At 30.2% G+C, this 20,694-nt stretch overlaps 2 protein-coding genes across 3 annotated transcripts; one reads left to right on the top strand and one right to left on the bottom strand.

Annotated features, from left to right (window-relative positions):
- The first annotated feature begins 542 nt into the window (after positions 1-542).
- On the top strand, positions 543-3,879 carry LOC105195082 (cytochrome b5). The gene is made up of 4 exons (XM_011160308.3): positions 543-963; positions 2,061-2,189; positions 2,359-2,441; positions 2,788-3,879. Exons 1-4 carry the CDS (start codon positions 841-843, stop codon positions 2,825-2,827), a joined length of 375 nt encoding a protein of 124 aa, XP_011158610.1. The 5' UTR covers positions 543-840; the 3' UTR covers positions 2,828-3,879.
- Positions 3,807-19,230, bottom strand: LOC105195295 (transient receptor potential protein). 2 transcript variants are annotated; one of them, XM_039449699.1, is made up of 18 exons: positions 19,105-19,229; positions 17,462-17,621; positions 15,757-15,901; positions 15,028-15,123; positions 14,056-14,195; positions 13,477-13,678; positions 12,586-12,756; positions 11,991-12,225; positions 11,764-11,916; positions 9,698-9,843; positions 8,950-9,056; positions 8,734-8,867; positions 8,386-8,509; positions 8,081-8,276; positions 7,746-7,910; positions 7,410-7,632; positions 6,524-6,949; positions 3,807-4,488 (listed from the first exon to the last, which is right to left on the bottom strand). In XM_039449699.1, the coding sequence occupies exons 1-18, from the start codon at positions 19,115-19,117 to the stop codon at positions 3,899-3,901; spliced, it is 3,426 nt and encodes a 1,141-aa protein (XP_039305633.1). In that variant the 5' UTR covers positions 19,118-19,229; the 3' UTR covers positions 3,807-3,898. The 2 variants fall into 2 exon arrangements, with proteins under 2 accessions (XP_039305633.1, XP_039305634.1); XM_039449700.1 differs by lacking the exons at positions 3,807-4,488; positions 6,524-6,949; positions 7,410-7,632; positions 8,081-8,276; positions 8,386-8,509 and having other exon boundaries at positions 7,792-7,910; positions 19,105-19,230.
- Positions 19,231-20,694: the final 1,464 nt, after the last annotated feature.

Below are 20,694 nucleotides of genomic sequence, written 5' to 3'. Positions count from 1 at the left end.
TTAAATTTAAGTTCTGTGATGTGCTGAATAAAGAATCTCTGAGAGCAATTACATCGTCAGGTTTTTTCTTCAAACCGTTTTCGCGCATCAACGCCAACTAATTAAAAAGTAACTAAATGTAAAATACTTATACTCTTGCACTGTTGGTACAATACACAATTTGTAGTGAATGCGAGCTTTCGCTTAATGAGGAACCGCTACTTGGTTCATGTCCATACTACATCCACTGTTCGACTCTGCTGGTAAAAAACTGTGCAATCCTGTGTGTTTGTACTATATCATATAATATGTGTTATAACAACATTTACAGAAATGTACGTAAAAATTAAGTTTATATGAAATAACAAAGATTTATATATATATATATATGTATGTATGTATGTATGTATGTATATATAGAAATGTATATTTTTTCTATACAAAATTTTTTTCTTTTACATAGGTAAATTTTTAAAATAGGGAAAAATATTAATAAATTTACATTTTTCAAAAATAACTCCAAGTTAAAGTTAAAAATAAATTATTTAAAATTAAGTTAAATTACGTTAAAAGTTATCAACTTTTTAATTAAGTTTTCATATACCCCGAAAGTTACGCATGCAGTAAATTGATAATTTTGTTGATAATCGGTTGTACGATGAAACAATGAACTGACAATGAGAGACAGCAATAGGTTTGTAATTATCTATAGATACAATTTATGTCTCTCTAAATCGTGATATGCTTATCATTCGTATTTTCCGGGAGCATCTCAACGATCTTTGCGACGTCCGCACGTGTTACTTATATCACGGACGCGAATAAATCCTCTCTCTTTTTCTCGTGAAATTCGATCGAAGAATGTCCGATTCGACAATTCGTTATTCGCTCGCGGACGTCGCGAAGTGTAATGGCAAGAATGGAACGAGAACCTGGATCGTGATCTATGACAATGTTTACGATGTGACGGATTATATGCAGCAGGTAACGCGCATACAAAATTCTAAATTTCAAATTGCACATTTTCCTTAAACACAATTATATGTTGTTTTATATAAACCGATAGTCATCTTCGCACGAAGGTATTAAAATGAGGTCGAAAATTATAAGTACTTTACGCGGTATTTCATTTTTTATGTAAAATTATGTTACAAAAAAAATATGAAACATTTTATTTGTATACTGTTCATTCTTTTGTTCAACTTTATCTTTGTACTTTTATATGTAGACTAATTAGAAGAATTAAATTGTATAAGAAGAAGTTACAAATTTTATCTAAAAAATCTATGAAATATTGACAATTTTGATATTATAAAAATTATAAGTTGTAGAAAAATAACAAATAAATTTTACTTATAGCAGGATTCATAATACGTTCACTTATACGTATTTTCATCTGTGAGCGATAATAGTGATACTATTTTTATGATTTACGACATTTTAGCAATACAGATATTTACATAATTTTATAGAATCGTCATCAATGATCAAGGAAAAGATATAATTTAAACAACTTTTGTATTTTGTAGAATTGATTTCGTAGAAATTTGTCTTAAAAATTCAAAAAATGGGTTAACATTAGATAATATTTTTTATCTTAAATTTTTCATGCTTACGTTTTTGACCTTTAATGACCTTGCTAATATGTAATAACATACACGTACAATAGTGGCTATATTAAAAAATAATACTTTTTTCAAAAAGTAAAATTAAAGAAAACAAATAATTTTGATACAACTTTTTTATTTTATGTACTTAAAGGAACTTTTTAAATTTATATTTTAATAAACACTAACTTTAACACGATCTTGTAACTAAAACTACAATACAAATATATATATATTCTGATTTGGTAGAGAGAAAAGAAACTTTACTATAATTTTAATTACATCTTATATATTTATTGATATTTCTTAAAATTTGCTTATTATATGATTATGCAATTATTAGTAATATTATTGCTTCACAATATTATTACTATTTTAAATTCTAAACGTGTGCTACTATTATGTAACTTATATACAAGGCAAATTTAATGAATTAGATTTAACAAACAAATTATATAGACTAATCAATTATAGCATCCCGGTGGTCCGGAATTAATTGAGGAATATGCAGGAAAAGATGCAACGAGTGGATTTGATGATTTCGGACATTCTTCAGATGCTAAAAAGATGCTCAAAAAGTATTTGATCGGTGAACTCGAAGATGTAAGCATACATAATTTAAAATTAATTAACTACGAAAGAATAATTATTAATATTAACAGAAACGAAATCGCACGAAATTGGTTCCTATGATTATCATAAGTAATAGCTTCTCACATAATTCGATATATCTTTTTGGAAATAATATGTTGGATATGATGATACATTACAGAAAGATAAAAGAGTCAATAGAAAGAAGAAGCACGCTGTTTCCAATGGAATAAAAGTAGAAGGGGTGAATAAGCAAAATCGAAGGTATACCTTTCAATTAATAATTGTTGTGTTTATTTATGTTTACACTAAGAAAAAAGTTTTTAATATAATAAATTTTTCAATTTTATTTTTTCTTTCTTCAGTGTTCAAGTATTTATATACATATTTAATTAAAATATACAAGTGCTTGAACTGAAAAAATTTAATCAAGTTTAATGTGTATTTATTAAAAAGCAATGCTTCCTTCGAGGGCGAGGAATGTAACGTGGAATGTAAAGCTTTATAAGTTTGACAAAAAATCAACTTAACAATAATGCTAGCAACGTAAAGTTAATAGATTAAACATAATGGTTTTTATTATATTAATTTTGCCATTTTCATATTTCAGAACGTTCTTAGCGATGATCTGTGGCAAGTGTATACGTTGAAGAATATGTCGTGAACATCGACTGTATATGTTATTTTAGGTAGATAATTTTATTTATTACGTCATCTATATCTGATATCTGCTTTAAATAAGACATTGTTCGTGACGACGTGCACGACGATGTATTATCGATAAGGATCATCGAAATTAAAAGCCGTCCGCTTATCGCTTGTACGTGACATTGGAGATATACTCGTATAAGAATGAACAGGGAAAGCTAATAGCGAATTATTACGTCTGCGAATAATTACATCACGTATCATCCGCTTATCGCATTCACGAACACGAAAGTAATAGTAAATCACTTGATAGAATTTCCAATGTTATATATATAAATTACTAATCTCGGAAAAAAATTTATGAAATCTTGAGATTAACTCTACACTGAGGAAAAAAAAGAAGTTATGTTAACTCGACAGCATTTTTCAACTTGATTAAACTCTTTTTGTTTAATATTTATATATTTATGTATTTAGGTTAAATATGCACATACTTTTAAATTGAGGTTGAACTTTATCAAGTTAAATTTGTGTAAATAACAGTTGAACATAGTTGAATTAAATTCTATTTGACTTTAAGATAAGAATTATAACATACAATTAATAAAAAAGTGTATTTATAATATTATAGATATTGAGTAAGTAAATCAAATTATGGATGGTGGCAGTGTATTTAGAGTTTGATCTAAATTGATCTAAATTGAAATTGATAACGTATTCTGAGCAACATAGAGCATATTATTGAATATTGTTTGTCATGTAAATTTCTGCGAATTTATGTTTGCGTTACACACGAGGAAAGTCCGTCTTGTGATACGTATGTTATGGTTATCGCAAAATATTTTTCGCTGTTTAATCGTTTTAAATAATCCAGGGACTTGCCAGTAAATGATTTTACGCAGCGCAACGCAATTCGAACCGAATGCTCGAGCACGAGCATTGTTAATTTTCTAACAGTTGTTTAAAATAAACACGAGAGATTCTATAGAGAAGATAACTTAAGTTTAATAAGGTATTCAAACACATTTGAAATAAAAATAATTCATGTACAACATAATGATATTTTAATTAAATTAAATCCAACCTCCTATTACTCGACCGGTTGCTTTCGACTTTCCTTGCAATTTTGTGGTTTCAACTGGTAGTACTTCAGGTTTCGTTTTTTTTACGTTAGATCCAGCACATTCTTCTGTATCGATCTTTTTATCTGTTTCCGAGATTTTCTGTCCGATAATATCATCGTTATTTCTTTCCGCATTTTCCAATTGCTGACTCTTACTTTCATCTTTTAGCGTTTCTTCTTCTTTTTGCTCTTCTAATGTCTTTTTCTCACTCGTTTCTTTACTGTTCCGTCGTTGTTGTTCTTCTTGCTTATTTTCTTTCTCTTCAACTTTATTCTCTAGATCGAATGTTGCTACTGACGTTGACTGCTGTTCTCCTACAGGATCCTCGGGTATAGGCGACGGTGTTCTAACTTCGGTGGCTTTAACATCGAGCACCGCCAATTTATCTACGCTGCTACTGCCACTCGTAGAATCCAAAGGACGTTTCTTAAAAGTTTCAATGGTAGGTTGTGTGGCCGTATTTGTAGAAATTTCCGCTATTACAGCTTTGCTCTTTCTTTGAGGCGCCTCCTCGGTATTTTTACTGGTGTCATTTGTATCTGCGCATAAATATAAATATAAATATAAATATAAATATATATATATATATAAATATATATATATATATATATATAACTTTTAATCTCTTATTTTATCTCTTTATATATTGTAGCAATAACACATAACAATGAAATAAAAGACAGAATAATTATTTCAAATAAGTCTACTTGGATAAAGTGTTGTTAAAAAATAAATAATTTTCAAACTGTTCCAATACTGTTCGAAGTTTGTATTTTTAAGCTTGAAATTAAAATGTATCGATATTCATATGCCTATTGCCATTTTTACTTCTCTCTTGATAGTTTTTTTTTCTCATATAATAACGCGTGACGCAGTGACGCTCGGTCTCAAGAATGAGGCTAGTTTAAGATTGTTAAAAATCTTTCAATTGTGTCATTTTTTGAAGGATAACGCAGGAAATTAACACATTAGATATAATTATACATATATGTATATTCTTAGAACAGGCTTGCAAAATTATATACCTATAAAGGTATATAAATATATATTTTTACATATATTTATGATTCTTTATAATTACATGTTTTAATTGAAGAATAATTAAGAATAACATCTTATAATCTTATAATATATCTTATAGTATATTAATATACATTTAAACAATGAATAATGTATATGAAAAACTTTTAACGATATCAAACTTATAGTCGCTGGAGACAACAAGCACATATAATATACATTATAAGAATACAAAGCTTTGAAATTAAGAGTAGGAACGGCAACAAGTATAAATACCGACACATTTCAATTTCAAGTATATTAATTTCAAAATTATAAATTCTGCGGTATTCTATTCTAAAAGGGATTTGAATATATCGCATCGAGCTTTGAATTTTCTATCGACTGAAGCGCGAGACAATTCGTCTGCTATCTTCAGATTGTTAAGAGTGCAGTGTGCAGTGAGTCGCGAATCGCGTATCGCTTGCTCTGCAAGCTGCAAGTGACGCGGACGGCTAGCTAGTTGCGATTGATCGTTTCGCGGAATTTGCTCGATCAAACACTATTGCTGCGCTGATTATTGAATTCTATATCGTTTTCTCCCGCCTTTTTGTATTGACGGGCGTATTTGTATTGTGTGCGTATCGCGTCGTAATTATGCCCAATCTTCATGCAAACGTTGTCACGCGTTTAACGCACTAAAAAATTATGTCAATCTCTAGTCTAATTACGGCTAAACGCGCGTGTTTAATTAGAATAATAGAGACGCTTATTTAATTGATGCGTGCTAAGTAGACGAGTGCGTAGACGAGCGCAATGCGCGCATGCATGGAAATTAAGGGTTAACTCGATTTCGGCTTAATTCGCATTCTAACCTCAACTTGACTCGCGTCGTGTAGCTGGTGCGCGTCGCTGCGTCGCGCGCGCGATAAACCGGCATGAAGTTGTCGCCGCCGAAACTTTCGACTTTCGATCGCGAATGAAACGTCACGCGGAGACGAGACGCGAGATGCAGCGGAGAATGAAGCGCGACGTTTGATTCGCGGCAATACGACCTGTGCAATTAGTCTTATGTATCAGTCTTGCAGTAGGTGGTAATATAATTATTGTGCGCGCGTGGAGATTGTGCGTGGAGAATTGCAGAAAATTCTGAAAGATTCTGAAAGATGGAGCTGGCGCGGCGCGGTGCGGCCGGGTGACGTCGACGTCGACGTCGACGTCGACCACGAGCGACCGTGATCGAGGTGAGTAACCTATAGGTTCTTGCTCATTTCCTTGCTATCTACTTATTGTTATTTGCTTGCGCCTTACTAATCATTTGTGATTAAAATAAGAACAAAATGTTCGCCAACATTTTTATAAGCGCATTCTGAAATAAAATGCGCTTCTTTTATTAAACTTTACGGCAAAATTAACACACATTTTAAGATATAACTTGAAAATTAGATTTAATTATTATATGGCAAACTCAATTTTTACAATTTTTTATTTATCTAAACGTAGAAAAAGAAATGAAGAATTACTATTTGCACAAATATTAAAAAGAATTGAAAAGAAATTTGAATGGGAATTTACCGTTGGACTGCTCGTTCAGCTTATTCTTGCTGAGCATGAATTTGGCGTAGGCTATTCTGGTAACTGGCGTAAAGTCCGAAAGATTCGGATTATAGTCGAGCAGCCGATTTGGATCCATAGACGTGAGATCGGAGTTGGGCTGATGTCGCAGCTGGCGACGTAGACTACGCCGAGTTTGACGTTGCACCGCTTCGTTCGTACTCCCGATGGGATCCTTAGCGATGGTGTTTTGTCTCACTACGGCGTTCCAATCTTTCTTACCGGCACTGGCACTGCCTTTCCGTCCAATCGCTTTCGCAATTTGACTAAACACATCCTTCGGCTCCTTCTCGCTCTGAATAACAGCCTGCACGATGCCCTCCACGATACCGATTTGGAAATCCTTTTGAAGTCGACGTTCCATCACTCTGCCCTTTTTCCCGGATACTTGAAAGGAAAGAAGACAGTTACAAAATGTACTTATACTTTGTAACTGTTTGCTTTTAAAAAGCATATCGCTCTCAGGACGAAATATTTTCCTTCGCAAAAACGCAATTTGACAAATAATAAATTAACCCATCGAGGATGACAGCTAACCAAAGGACTAAGGCTAACAAAGAAGTGACCCGTGAAAAGTCTTGTATTTTGAAAATGTTTGAGGCCGCGCGCGGCCTCGACTGAATTCGATTCTAGTCTTTGGTTCTAAACATTTCTATCTAATATTTGTATCTAATATGGCGACGACAAGTAAATTAACTAAATAGAAATGGATCTCCTTAGTAGGAACTCTTCTTCTCCATTTCTCGCGTCAAGCGATCTCGAAGAGAAAAATTTTAACTTGCCAGTCTTTCGAAAGATAGTGGTATCTTTTTAATAAAAAATATTTCTTGCGTGTAAATATACTAACTGTTCGCTTCTTCTTTATCGAGCGCTGGTGTGCACATTCCGTTTTTCCTGAGGATATCGATCAGATCGTATCGGAAACTCGAAATGTCCTGGCGAATCTCCCTGACATCGTCCTCCGTAATACCAAACTCATCTCGTTTCCTTTGTTCAGCTGTCACATAACGACGAATGAGTAGACGCACTACGGTGTCGTGTCTAGCCAAGGCTTTCTCTCGAGACTTTTTCTGAAATAAAACGATTAGAAATTGTTTCTTTATGAATAATTATTTGAGCGTTGTCAAAAAAGAATATTCGCTGATTTAGGTAGATAATTTAGAGAAAAGTATAAATTATTTACTATAAAGGATCTTGAGGAACGACCGCTGTCTCCACATTTAAATAGTTTTTGGAAAGTTTTATTCGTCGGGATCATATTAAATGGCGGTGGTACGGTATCGCCATCCTCGAAATAACTCATCCATAAATGGCTCCTAGCGAATTTCCATTCTGTGTCAGATCTTTCCTAAAATATATTAGTACAGTAATGTTGACGCGAGATAAATGTCCATCTCGATTTAGCTGACAATGAAAGAAAAATATTGCGAAAAAAATGAAATAATTATGTATAGTAATTATAGGGACTAGGAATTCTGCTGATCTTCCGTTATCTCTTGGAAAATTGATTCATTCTACCGAAATAATTTGATAAGAATTAGACATCATAGCGATCAGCATATTCAACAGCACAATGACGTTTATCACGGAGTAAGAACCGAACATGAGAAGCGCCCAGAATCGCGTGAAGCTCTTGATGCCCGTCAGGTCGAACGACATTAAATCGACCATGCCGAAACTCGCCCAAAAGAGAGATTGCGATGTCTCGAACAGGCTGAAAGCACGAGAGAGAGAGAGAGAGAGAGAGAGAGAGAGAGTGAGTCAAGTCAGTTTGAACTTCTTTCTAGACTTCTCGTCTAAGAAATTAAACTCGGTCTTCATACTTGGCGAATCTTCTCCATGTCGAACAGGCTTTCTCTTGGTTATCGAAATCCGGCAGTTCGTTGGACTCGTGATAACACTTTCTCTTTTCTAAATCCGCGTAATACCACAGCAACTGATTCATGCCTAGAATAAAGCGCGAGTTTAAAACAGCGCGTTGCCCTACTTCCCTTTTATTTATTCTGCTATTCGCATCTATCGTGTTGAATCTTGAATCAAGGGATTATCAGTCTTGTGTGTGGGAAATAGAAGCGAGATGATTTTTCGATTAGTACGTGAGTACTAAAAATCGCGAATGAACAGTGAAGTTTCGGCGAGCGAATAAAGTAATCGGGAGACGTATTACTTACCGCAGCCAAAGGCGAACAGCACGAGGGTGTAGATGAAAAAGAACTTGATTATATCTATTATCATTCTCCCGAGGGAAATCTGGAGCGGCCCGAGATGAGGATTCACGCTGAATATATGGACAAGTTTTAAAAAGCTGAAACACCCCCATGCAAATCATGTACGTTGAATATTAATCTCAATAACAAATATTTTCTAGACGCGTTCGCAGAAATTACCTAAATATCATTCCGGCCGCGAATGCTCCCTCCGAAAGTAACATTGGATCGAATGCGTGCCATTGATCTCTTGGATACCAAGGATCTAAACCACTCCAATATTCTCTCTGTTATAAAGCAGCACAGTTTAACAAACAATTCAGAGAGAGAGAGAGAGAGAGAGATATTCTTTTTGAAAAATCTTTTTTTTATAGAAATTTTTTTTTACAATTATTTAAACAAAAGAATAAATATTTTATAACACACATTATAATTTTATAAATGCATAAAAATGACTTATCACAATTTAAAGCTAAACTATAAATAAAAAAAAAGATTTATTTTAATGTAATTCACCGTGTTACGATATGTGCGAAAAAAGTTTATTTAAAATTCAATAAATTGTTAAACCTTTAACTCTTAAAAAGAATTTATTATAAATAGAATAGAAGAGTAGGACTTTCGTAATATTCAATTATAATTAGACCTATCATGTTACCGAAAAGATGTACAAATTAAATCATTGAGAATCATAAACAATAGATGGACAAATCTCTATTAAAATTTTTTGCAAAATTTCAAAAATTTATTTAGAAGGATATTTTATATTTAAATCACTGTATAATCAATTTTGCATTTATATGTTAATTGTTTAACCTTTATTTTTAATAGAATACATTTATCACGTTTCTAGATCTCGTTTTTGTTTTACAATTAGGCCTGTTAATGTTCATTTTTTTTTTTTTAATAAAAATGTAGTAAAACCTACCTGTACTATCCACCAAGCCGTAATACGCAAACTTATCCATATTACGTAAAACGTATTTTGAATGAAATCTACGATGTTCCAAAGATCCGATATATACTCAATTAATCCATCTGTCCATAGAGATTTAATTTCGCCGATGATTAAACCTACAAATACATTTTGTTAAAAACGGGAAGTAGGAAATTGCCAAAAACAATTTATAATGATATTTTTAGTAATTTACGAAAATCACAATAACAAGTTTTTTGCTATTACAATGAAATTATTTGCATGTGCAAATTTTGTACATTAATTTAAATAAAAGGATAATTTTATATACATATATACATATATATAATAATAATATTTGCTAAATTGAATGCGTTTTTCCGGAGAATCAAAATTAGATTGTGGCATCATTAATTTAACGTAGAAAAACGGAGAGGGTTCCAATTGCCTACAAATCGATTGCCTACAGCGTCGATTGCCAACATCCCAATTGCCTACAAGACGAACTACACACAAGTAATACTGCCTACAGATCGATTGCCTACAGCCTCAATTGCGCACAAGTAAAAAATTAAAGGACGAATGTACGATTGCACACATGTAATATTGCCTACAAGGCGAACTGCACACATGACAATATTTCGCACAAGACGAATTGCACACAAGTAATACTGCCTACAGATCAATTGCCTACAGTCTCAATTGCGCACAAGTAAAAAATTAAAGACCGACTGCACGATTGCACACATGTAATATTGCCTACAAGACAAACTGCACACAAGTAATACTATCTACAGATTGATTGCCTACAGTCTCAATTGCGCACAAATAAAAAAATTAAAGGACGAATAACTCAAACGACCATCTAAAGTCTAAACGCAGTTTGTGATTGGTTAGCTTTAAACTCTTATATCTAGTGATATATGCAAAAGAGATCACTCTTACGCGCTGATGACAAGCGTAAGACACACGAAGAAAGAAATCCTATATTTCAAAAACTATTATTTAAAATAAAGATTTACAAATAATTTTTTTACTTCATTTTTCGAGAACTTCTTGCTATAATATTTTGATAACATTGGTTATTTATAGAAAATAATGTATACAAAAAAAAACTTTTTATTTTATTTTAATAACTTTGTTATAAAATACTTGCTTCTGACGTTAATTTTTCATTTTTTATTTGTACGCAATAAGGCTTGTATCGATCTGTAGGCAGTATTACTTGTGTGCAGTTTACCTTGTAGGCAATATTACATGTGTGCAATCGTACATTCATCCTTTAATTTTTTACTTGTGCGCAATTGAGACTGTAGGCAATCGATCTGTAAGCAGTATTACTTGTGTGCAATTCGTCTTGTGCGAAATATTGTCGTGTGTGCAGTTCGCCTTGTAGGCAATATTACATGTGTGCAATTGTACATTCGTCCTTTAATCTTTTACTTGTGCGCAATTGAGGCTGTAGGCAATCGATCTGTAGGCAGTATTACTTGTGTGTAGTTCGTCTTGTAGGCAATTGGGATGTTGGCAATCGACGCTGTAGGCAATCGATTTGTAGGCAATTGGAACCCTCTCCGTTTTTCTACGTTAAATTAATGATGCCACAATCTAATTTTGATTATGATTAATTTTTTTTTTAACTAATCTTCAATTAGCAAATTTATTAACAATAATTTATATATAAATATATACGTACTTTTGTTGTACAATTATATATTGTCTTTACACATTCATTGATTTATTTTATGCTTATTGCTCTGTCTATAAAAATATTTAATTGAGATAATTTAAATATTGGTGCTTTTGAGATATTTCATATTTTATTTTAAAATGAATTAGATTAAAACATAAAATATTTTGTAAATTATTGATTTTTCGTAATTTTATTGTGTGTAATAAAATTATCACAAATCTATAATTTACAAAAAATAAAATATATTTTTTAAAAATATTATTAAAAATAATACTAAAAAATACTAACAATATTCTATTAGTACCTTTTTTCTATTTATCATTTAAGATGAAAAAATTAAAAAAAATTAGTTATTTTTATATCACAATTTATGTAGTTGAGTTACTTATCACATAGATGACCACGCCTGTTTCGACGAAACCTGGAATGCAACCGCGCTCTCGTTTTTTCCAACCAGCAAGTATCTCTCGCATCCAGTCATTACCAAACAATTCGATTATCAAATATTCAACTCTTTGCGACGCCATACCGAGTAGCACTTAAAAAGCAAATACTCCCCATTAAGAGTTATTTCACAACATAAAAATATTAAGACTCGTTATAATGTCGTACTTAGAAAAAAAGCGTACGACGCGGAATGACATATAAACTTGACAAACGGCTTTTTCATAAATAATCCCATTTGCGAAGTGGGAACCATCATATAAATAGTACTGTAAACCGGGAACATTGCTCCAAGTTTGGCAACTTCCATTAATTGAGCTATCATGTTTTTCCTTCTGAATCCCGGAAGACCGTCGTACCAAATAGCAGCCAGTAATTGTTGCACGTTCGGATGAGCGACAAACTTCAACAATATTAATAAAAATTATTATAAATATTACATAAATAATTTATAAGTATTACACAGAGAAAATTAAATTTGTACAATTAAATAATAATAATAAAAGTTAATAAAAATTAATTAATACGTAGGAAAATATATTTTGTCATACATACAACTACACATTTCCATTAACGATTTTCATTAAATAATTATTGCATGTTTTAGAAATAATTATTAGATTTTTTTAACGAATGAGTTGGTTAAAATTAAATTAAGACTTGTGCTACACTTTCTTATCACTGTCACTATTATCATTATTATCATTAATTTTTTATACTTCACAAAAATATGAGTAAAGATATAAAACGTATCATCACATACTTGTTTCTGCTTATATTTAATAGCTAGCTTGAGCCGGTCTAAGGTCTGTCTCTCCCCAGGGTCCCAATTCTCGCCGGTAGGGTTATAGTTTAGCATTACTTCCAATTCGTAAGACGTGCGTGCGTGGTCCAGTAACGCGGTTGCAAATTGCTGCGTCTGTTCCCGCATCTCCTGAATTAATGTAAAATTATTTTTGAGACAGAATACCCCCCTAATCGTAATTGTTGAATTTCGCCGTTCTTGATTTAGCATTTTACTTGAAAAATTCATAAATGGAATATGTGATATTTATGTGGTATTTGAATTTAACGAAAATACATAAACAAAAATTTTATTTTATTTATTAACGAACATGTATCTTATTTTTCATGTTGTTTTGTTGTTTTCATTTAATTTTTGTGTCTTTATAATTTTATTAATATGACTTTCGGCAATAAATGTGCTTTCAATAGTCAACGATGATACGTTTAGCAGTATTCGAATTTGAGTTGGACACTTTAAACTCTTTCTCTAAAGATGAATAAGGATATAATAATGAGCAGCTGGTACAAGAAAAAAGTGAATGTAATCTTATACGTAAACTTGGGTGCGTAAACAGCATAAATTTTTACAAAAACTAAAATTAAAACTTTTCTTATGTACTAAATTCAACACTCTTACCAAGTCGTATCTAGGATCAAACAAAGTCAAGGATGAACCAAGTCGGATCAAACAAAGACAAATTTAATAACTTGCTTCAAGTCGTCAACGAGTAAACGGCAGTATGCCGAAGGTATGCAAAATATCAAGAATGCAAGTGATATAAATTTTAGTTATAATCGTTTAGAGAATCTCAAATAACCGCAGAAAGAACTGAAGAAGGGACATAAGAAGAATTATCGAGTTAAATACATTATACTCGGCGCGGAATTCTTGCTCCATCCTGCTGAGACGGCGTAGTTCCCACGAAAGCTCGAAGGCCGTTAAAAGCGGGTCTCTTGATGAAAGTGCGATTAGAGATGACGAAGTGAGCGCCCGGTACGCATTTATTCGAGATTGTGAATGTCGGAGGGAGTCCTGTTCACTAGAAGTAACGCATTCGTCGCAACCGCATCTATGATAAATGGATAAGTTGCTTCCTTTCGTTTCTATAATAAGCTCCTTTAATTATATGGATAAGTTTAAAAAAAGAATTAATAAACTCGAAATGTCTAACAAATTTTTAATTAGTAAATATTGATAAAGAATTATAGTTACTAAATACCTGATTAAAAAGTTTTCACAATATTTTATAATATTTTAAAAAATTTTTTATATTTTAAATTTTTATTAAGTAAAAAAATATATTTTTAATAAATATTTTAAATTATTTCAGAATTTTTTTTTGAAAACTATAAAATAAAACATTTTAAAATGTAAAATCTGAGAAATTTTTTAAAAAGTTATAAAAATGGCTATTTTATTATAAAGTACATTTTATCTTTTATATACCTAGCATCGTGAGGTGTTGGAAGAGTCGCACCACGATCTAAAAGCAGCTTCAGTATTTCATAATTATTTTTATGAGCTGCTAAAATCAACGGAGTTACATCAGATGTAAAATTTGACGACAAATCTACAGCTTCCCAACTCTGAAATAAAATGTGATTATTTTTTTTTTTATTTCCGTAATTAATCTTTGACTCATCGAGGGATATGCTTATTCAAAAAATTTTATTTGAATCATAATTGTTTTATTGTAAAGTCTCAGACTGAATCAAATCTAAAAAATAAGAATCAAACAGTTGTTATAAATACTTCATCTATGCTAATCTGCTATAATGTGCTCTATTTTGTATACTTGAAATAATTTATATCTATTTAAAAGTAATAAATTAATTTTTGAAAACATAATTTTTCAGATAAATTTTAACAATCTTGTATTTTTAATATGTATTTTAATGGAAATAAAAAATATAAAATATTTGAGAAGTATAAAACAACATCACTGATTAGGCTCTAGGATTCTGTCTCAGATTCGGACATGTTATACAAATACACATATAAAGTAAAAAAAAAAAAAAAAAAATTTGGGTCATATTATCATGTCATACAATTACATTCTTTAATGTTGAAAGAGTATATTGGAATTGTTTTAGATTATTTCAAGTCCAAAAATCCTTTGAAAAATACAATCGTTTCTTAACAATTCCGAGTAGTCTGACTATGTGGTAAAATTCAAAAAGATCTGCGCGCAAAGATTTAAAATACGTACACGTAAATCTCTTGAATTTAAGAAAAATATTTAAAGTTAAATAAAGAAAAATAAAATCTGAAGATATGGAAACTCATTTGGGATATATTATAAATATATTACATTCAATGAAGAAGTTTATAATCAAAATTTAAGTAAATAATTTCTATTAAACATATGAGAATACATATCGCTTAGAAATGAGAAAATGATGGCAGTATTGGACTCACGTAAGGTTGTCCCGGCTTGTGTATTTTTTCCTCCCATTCTAGTAAAACCTCCACCGCTTCCACATACTCTTCTTTAATGGCATACAAAAGTGCATCCTAAAAGACACGCGAAATATGATTTTAAGTGTTTTATGCTTTTAAGTGTCAGGATATAGCGGAGACACCATGAAATACAGATAGTTAATTACAATGTTATTTATACGGTAATTTATACCATTTTTTATATTTTAAATTTTTATTAAGTAAAAAAATATTTTTAAAAAATATTTTAAATTATTTTAGTGGATATTTCATTTGTTCATATACATTTGTTCCACTTTTTGTACATTGAGGAAAAAGTTATTAATTTTTTTATTTAAATTATTCAATTTGATTAAATTTCTTTCGCGTTTATCTGTATATTTAATTGAAATACATAAATGCTTAGGAAAAATTGAAAAAAATTAAAAAATCAGCGATAAATTTGTTTTGAATAAAAATTAATTGCGATACGTTTAATCGTATGTAAATTTGAATTGAACACATTTAAAACACTTTCTGTAAAGATGAGTATATGATGACCCAAAATGTGCTAGATGTGTGCACGTAACTGTTATTAGCGTATCCCGGTAGACATCGATTACGGTATATCAGCGTAACGCGCATCACCAGCAATAATTAGGGGAACGGCCCGTCGCGCGTAATTTTCATGAGAGACATCGTGCTGTTTCGACCCCACGATATATTTACCTTCACTTCAATTCCCAATTCGAGCAGCAGTTTGATAAGATCAATATTTTCGTTTTCAATAGCGGCTATCAGCGCCGAACGATTTAACGGATCGACGCAATTGATATTCAATATTTCCGGGTGATCTTGGTTCTCCTCAATTAATCTGTTAGGCAAATTGCATAATAATTATTATTTTTTTCATTACTAAAGTGGTATATATTTGTCATACAAGAACGCGCGTTGTAAAAAGAATTTATTCATAACATTAATTAGTGCAATCTTATCGTGAAAATAATTTTCACAATGTTGATCTAGAAAAACTTGCACAATTTTTCTACATGCAAACACATAAATATAAAATATATTTTAATTAGTATTATAATTCATTAATCAATATGTACAGTTGTCTCAAAATTATTAGCTCTCTTTGTAATCACAATTTCTTAAGTCAATATAATTACTTAAAGAAGATACTTCCTTGGTAGAAATGTAAAAAAAAAAAGATCAATTGTTATAATATTTTAACCAATTATTAATGTCATTTATCTTTCAATTATGATTCAAATTAAAAAATTTTGGATTTAAATTACGTTAAAATGATTTAGGTTAAAAAGTTTATTTAAAATTAGTTTATTTAAAATTAGTGAAACTTTTGTCTCTGTTTCTTCTGTAATTATTTGCCATAGGTGTTATTTTAAATAGTCATTTATTTAAAAGATAAATTTTTCTACATTTTTATAAAGGAAGAATCGATTTCAACTTGACGAAAGAATCCGCAAAGAAGTTGATTATCCATAATCTTGGAATATTTACTTGTACTGATTTTAAGCCTACTGATCAAAAGTTTCATGAATATATTAACTCTTGTTTAGAAGGGCAAAAGTTATGTAATTACACGAGAAAGAGCTATAATTAACTTTGAATTATTATTAAAGGTATAGCCCTTCTTAATCCTTAAAATCCTTAAAATGTTTAACTTTCATCGTTTATTAGGAAATAATTAATAATTTAAACCTTTTATGCGTCTAGCTTACAATCATTTTAATCTATTTAATTATTGAGCCAAATATTTGCAAAATATTATTTTATTGCTCTACTCTTTACAATTATTTAATAAAGTAATTAATTAAAATAAATAAAAGAAAAACATGTCATTTTATAACGTAGCATTTAAAATTTAAAATCTAAAACATTTTTTTGTCTCTTTTATAATAAAATTATAAAACGTTAATACAATAATTTATGATCTTTCATGACCTGAATAGAGAAAGTAATAATAAATAAAGGACCTTGCTTTGTATCATAAATTTATTTAAAATTATATAATTAATTAGTATGATTATTTATGAATTTTCAGAACTTATTCTTACTACAAAAACAATATACTAATATTAAGATAAATAAGTTGTTCTTTAATTTAATGACAATATATAAGTACATTTTTTATTAATTTTTTTTATTAATAATTTAAAAAAATTTTTAATAAAATGTATATATTTCTTCGAAACTTTTTAAAACATTGAAAACATCAATAAGAACTTTAATCGTATGTAAATAATATATTATTAAACTATAATTATATCTAAATAATGTTTTACATAGTTAATTATTTGATTCATCTAGAGACGAGCAGAGTTTATCCTAGGACCTAGTTTATTTTATGTTAGTCATAGAGAGATATTCTTAAAAGGACATTAATGCGAAAAAATGCTGGATTATATACCTTTTGACAGTGGCACAATCACCTCGTTCCGCGCTGAGCAAGAAATGTTTTTCAACCGGGCCAAGAATATAATCAATGGGTGTCTGCAACGATTGTACGGAAGGTGGTCTTGCCTCATTCGACAGCAGATCCTGCTGAGACTCCGATAGATCCATTTTGCCTTACCGTACATTTGAAAAGATAATTATACACACGTTAAACAAGCTGCCTAAGCTGTTAAAATTATAGAACGTCAGTGGAAAAAACTTAAAATAAATTTCGTAGATTTGAATATGATTAAAATGATATGATTTGAAAAATGTATCTATAAAAAAATTTTATTTATAAAAAATATTATATTATTAAAAATAAAGTGTACATTTCACATTTTGAATTTTAAAAGACAAAAAAACAAAAAACGGTAATAGTAAAATAAAAAAAATTGGCATTATTTTGCTCAACATTTAGTAGTTATTACCAAATTCTTTTTTCAGTATCTTTAAAAGTAGATAGTAAAATTTAAAGTAATTTTGAAAGTAATTAAATCGAGAAGAAATTGATTAATTTATAAAGATATGTTATTTCTCTAATTTCTTAAGAATATAATACAATTAATATATCATAGAAATTAATAAAAATAATTGGAATTCACATGATGCGCAAAAAATTTGTCACCTTTCAATATAACGCAACATTCTCTTTATTATTAGCATTCCGCTATATTATGTACAGAGTTCAAGATAGGTCATGTGCGCGTTCTCTGGGTTAAAAAGCAAACGTTTACAAGAACGTTGATTTCTCAGATAACGGAAGAAAGTTTTGTACGTACGACATGTAATCTTTAGCTCATGAAAAATATAACAAGAAGACACGAGTAGATATAAATACGATGCGATGTCACGTATAAGGCTTCCCATGTTTATGCATTACGAGAAATTTAGATCAATTCGGGTACTGTCTCAAAAATTAATAATCTTACAATTAATAATCATTATAATACGTTTTGTATTAATTAACTGCTATAAAAACTGCAATAAAGATCCGCTGAAATTAATAACGTTCACAAAAATTAATTAATATCATAAAATTAAAAATTGGTATTTTTTCAATATTCTTTACTTTAAACCGTTGTAGCTCGATGATACACATCTTCAGATGAAAGTAAACAACAAATTACTATTACTTTTTATTGTAGGTTTTCTAATTTTCTAAATACGCTCGTCATAAAATGCCTTTTTTTTCCAAAGAATTAGTGCGATTATTTCTTGCCACGATATCGAACTTCATGTGTAAAAACTCATTTCTTATCAAATGTTTTTTAACTTTAAAATTAAAAAAAGAAAATAAAATGTTACAATGTGTATAATTCGTATAATTTTTTTCGAAAAAAAAGGGAATTATAAAAAAGACTTTTTTAATACTTAACGCGTTTAATGAAATCTTAAAGCGTGCTAAAACTATTGAAATTATTTCTTTTCTTTTATTTATGTAATATATAATTATGGTAAAGGAATACATTTTAGAAAATTATTTAATGAAAAAATCCTATACTTGAAGTAATTGAAAAATTCCAGAAAAGTTGAAGAAAAAAATCTCATCTCTCACTGTCCCTCTTCAACTCGTACCATTTTACCGATGACAGAAGGAAGGTATATTATACTTACACGCTTTTTTCATGTTGATGCCAACATGTTTCCGCGAAAGATAGCAGACGTAGACTGTACAATGCGTCACATCTATGCGTATGATTCGACGAAACCTTACGACACTGTGTCAGGCGGATTGATCTTTGGGGCGCGGATTAAGCACGAGGGCGAGGTGCCGCGCGCGTACCGAGAAAAGAAAAGAACAGACTCACTGGAGACTTATTGTCCAGCATTGTTCAGCATTGTATAGCATTGGCATTATTACTACGGGGTATGTGCGGATCGGGCGAAAATCTTTTTCACTTTGCGTCTAATTCTCTAAATAATGGATCGCGAGAGTTCCGTGACGGCGAATAGAGACTAAAGCCCCAAAGCTCATATGCTACCAACGCAATCTGACTCATTCTTCTTCATATTTTCCTCCACCCGCGTGATTATTTCTCTCCCCGATGCGACGGTGTCATTTCCGTATTTAGTATGCGACGCATCCGTAATAATTCAACAGATCAATATGGAGAAAAATCGTACGACTAATTATAAAAGGCATATCCGATTGTAACGTGTATCTTTTCCGTCTTGCTGTATTATATCAAAAAGTATAGTTCATCTACTTATTATACGCAACATATAAAAATATGTACTTGCAAAATAACGTTTGCAATCGTCTCTAAATATAGTAGATTAAAAATCCTATGAATACATTATATCATTTTATTCTTAAACACAATCGTAGTGCATGGAAAAAAAATTGTGAAACATTCTTCTCTCTCTTCTGTGCGTGTATAATATGGGTGTGTGGTAGGTAGGTGGATGAATATGTGTGAGTATAAATGTGGGCGTGAATGTATGTGTCACGCGTGAATATGTATTTTTAACTTGGCGAGTCGACTTACAAGTGATAAATTTTTTAATCAATTTTGTTTGAAAAATACTTGTTTTTTTTTTTTAAGTAAACGTTGTTGGATTTTTAAGTAAAAATTATATTAATTTTTCCTTTTCTTTCAAATTATACATATTAAAGTAAATTAATCCTCCTTACATGTTACTATCATATCGATATTTTGAAAGTTAGATTGCTTTAAATAACCAAGTAAATATCGAATATCTAATAAATTTAATATTTTATTTGTAAATTAATTGTAAGTTTATATGAAACAACAAAGAAATATTATTGTATTATTTTTATTTACAATTTTCCCTTTTACATAGATAAGTTTTTAATTTAAGAAAAGTTAATAAGTTTAAGTATTTAAAAAGTAACGAAATAAAATAAAAAATAATTTGTTTGAAATTAATTAACTTAAGTTAAAAATTGTTAATTAACTTTATTATTTAATTTTCAATTTTTTAATTTAGTTACTCAACTTTGATCAAAAGAGTAATTAAAGTAGAAGCAAATATTGCTATTTTTTAGTATGCAATAATTTTGACGTGCAAAGATAAATTTCTGTATTTATAGCGCATGTAAAATATATATGATCTTTTACTTTTAACATGGTAATCCGATATAGCAATAATAAAATTATAACGGTTAGTCTATCCCTATCCTTTTGTTTTACTCAGATGTCTACTGTTATTACTGTTATTAGATTAATATTTTGTGCAATA

The sequence above is a fragment of the Solenopsis invicta genome, chromosome 5 (genome assembly GCF_016802725.1).
Source record: "Solenopsis invicta isolate M01_SB chromosome 5, UNIL_Sinv_3.0, whole genome shotgun sequence".
NCBI lineage: Eukaryota > Metazoa > Arthropoda > Insecta > Hymenoptera > Formicidae > Solenopsis > Solenopsis invicta.
The sequence above is the reverse complement of the archived record's forward strand: the minus strand, read 5'-3'. Positions and strand labels throughout refer to the sequence as shown.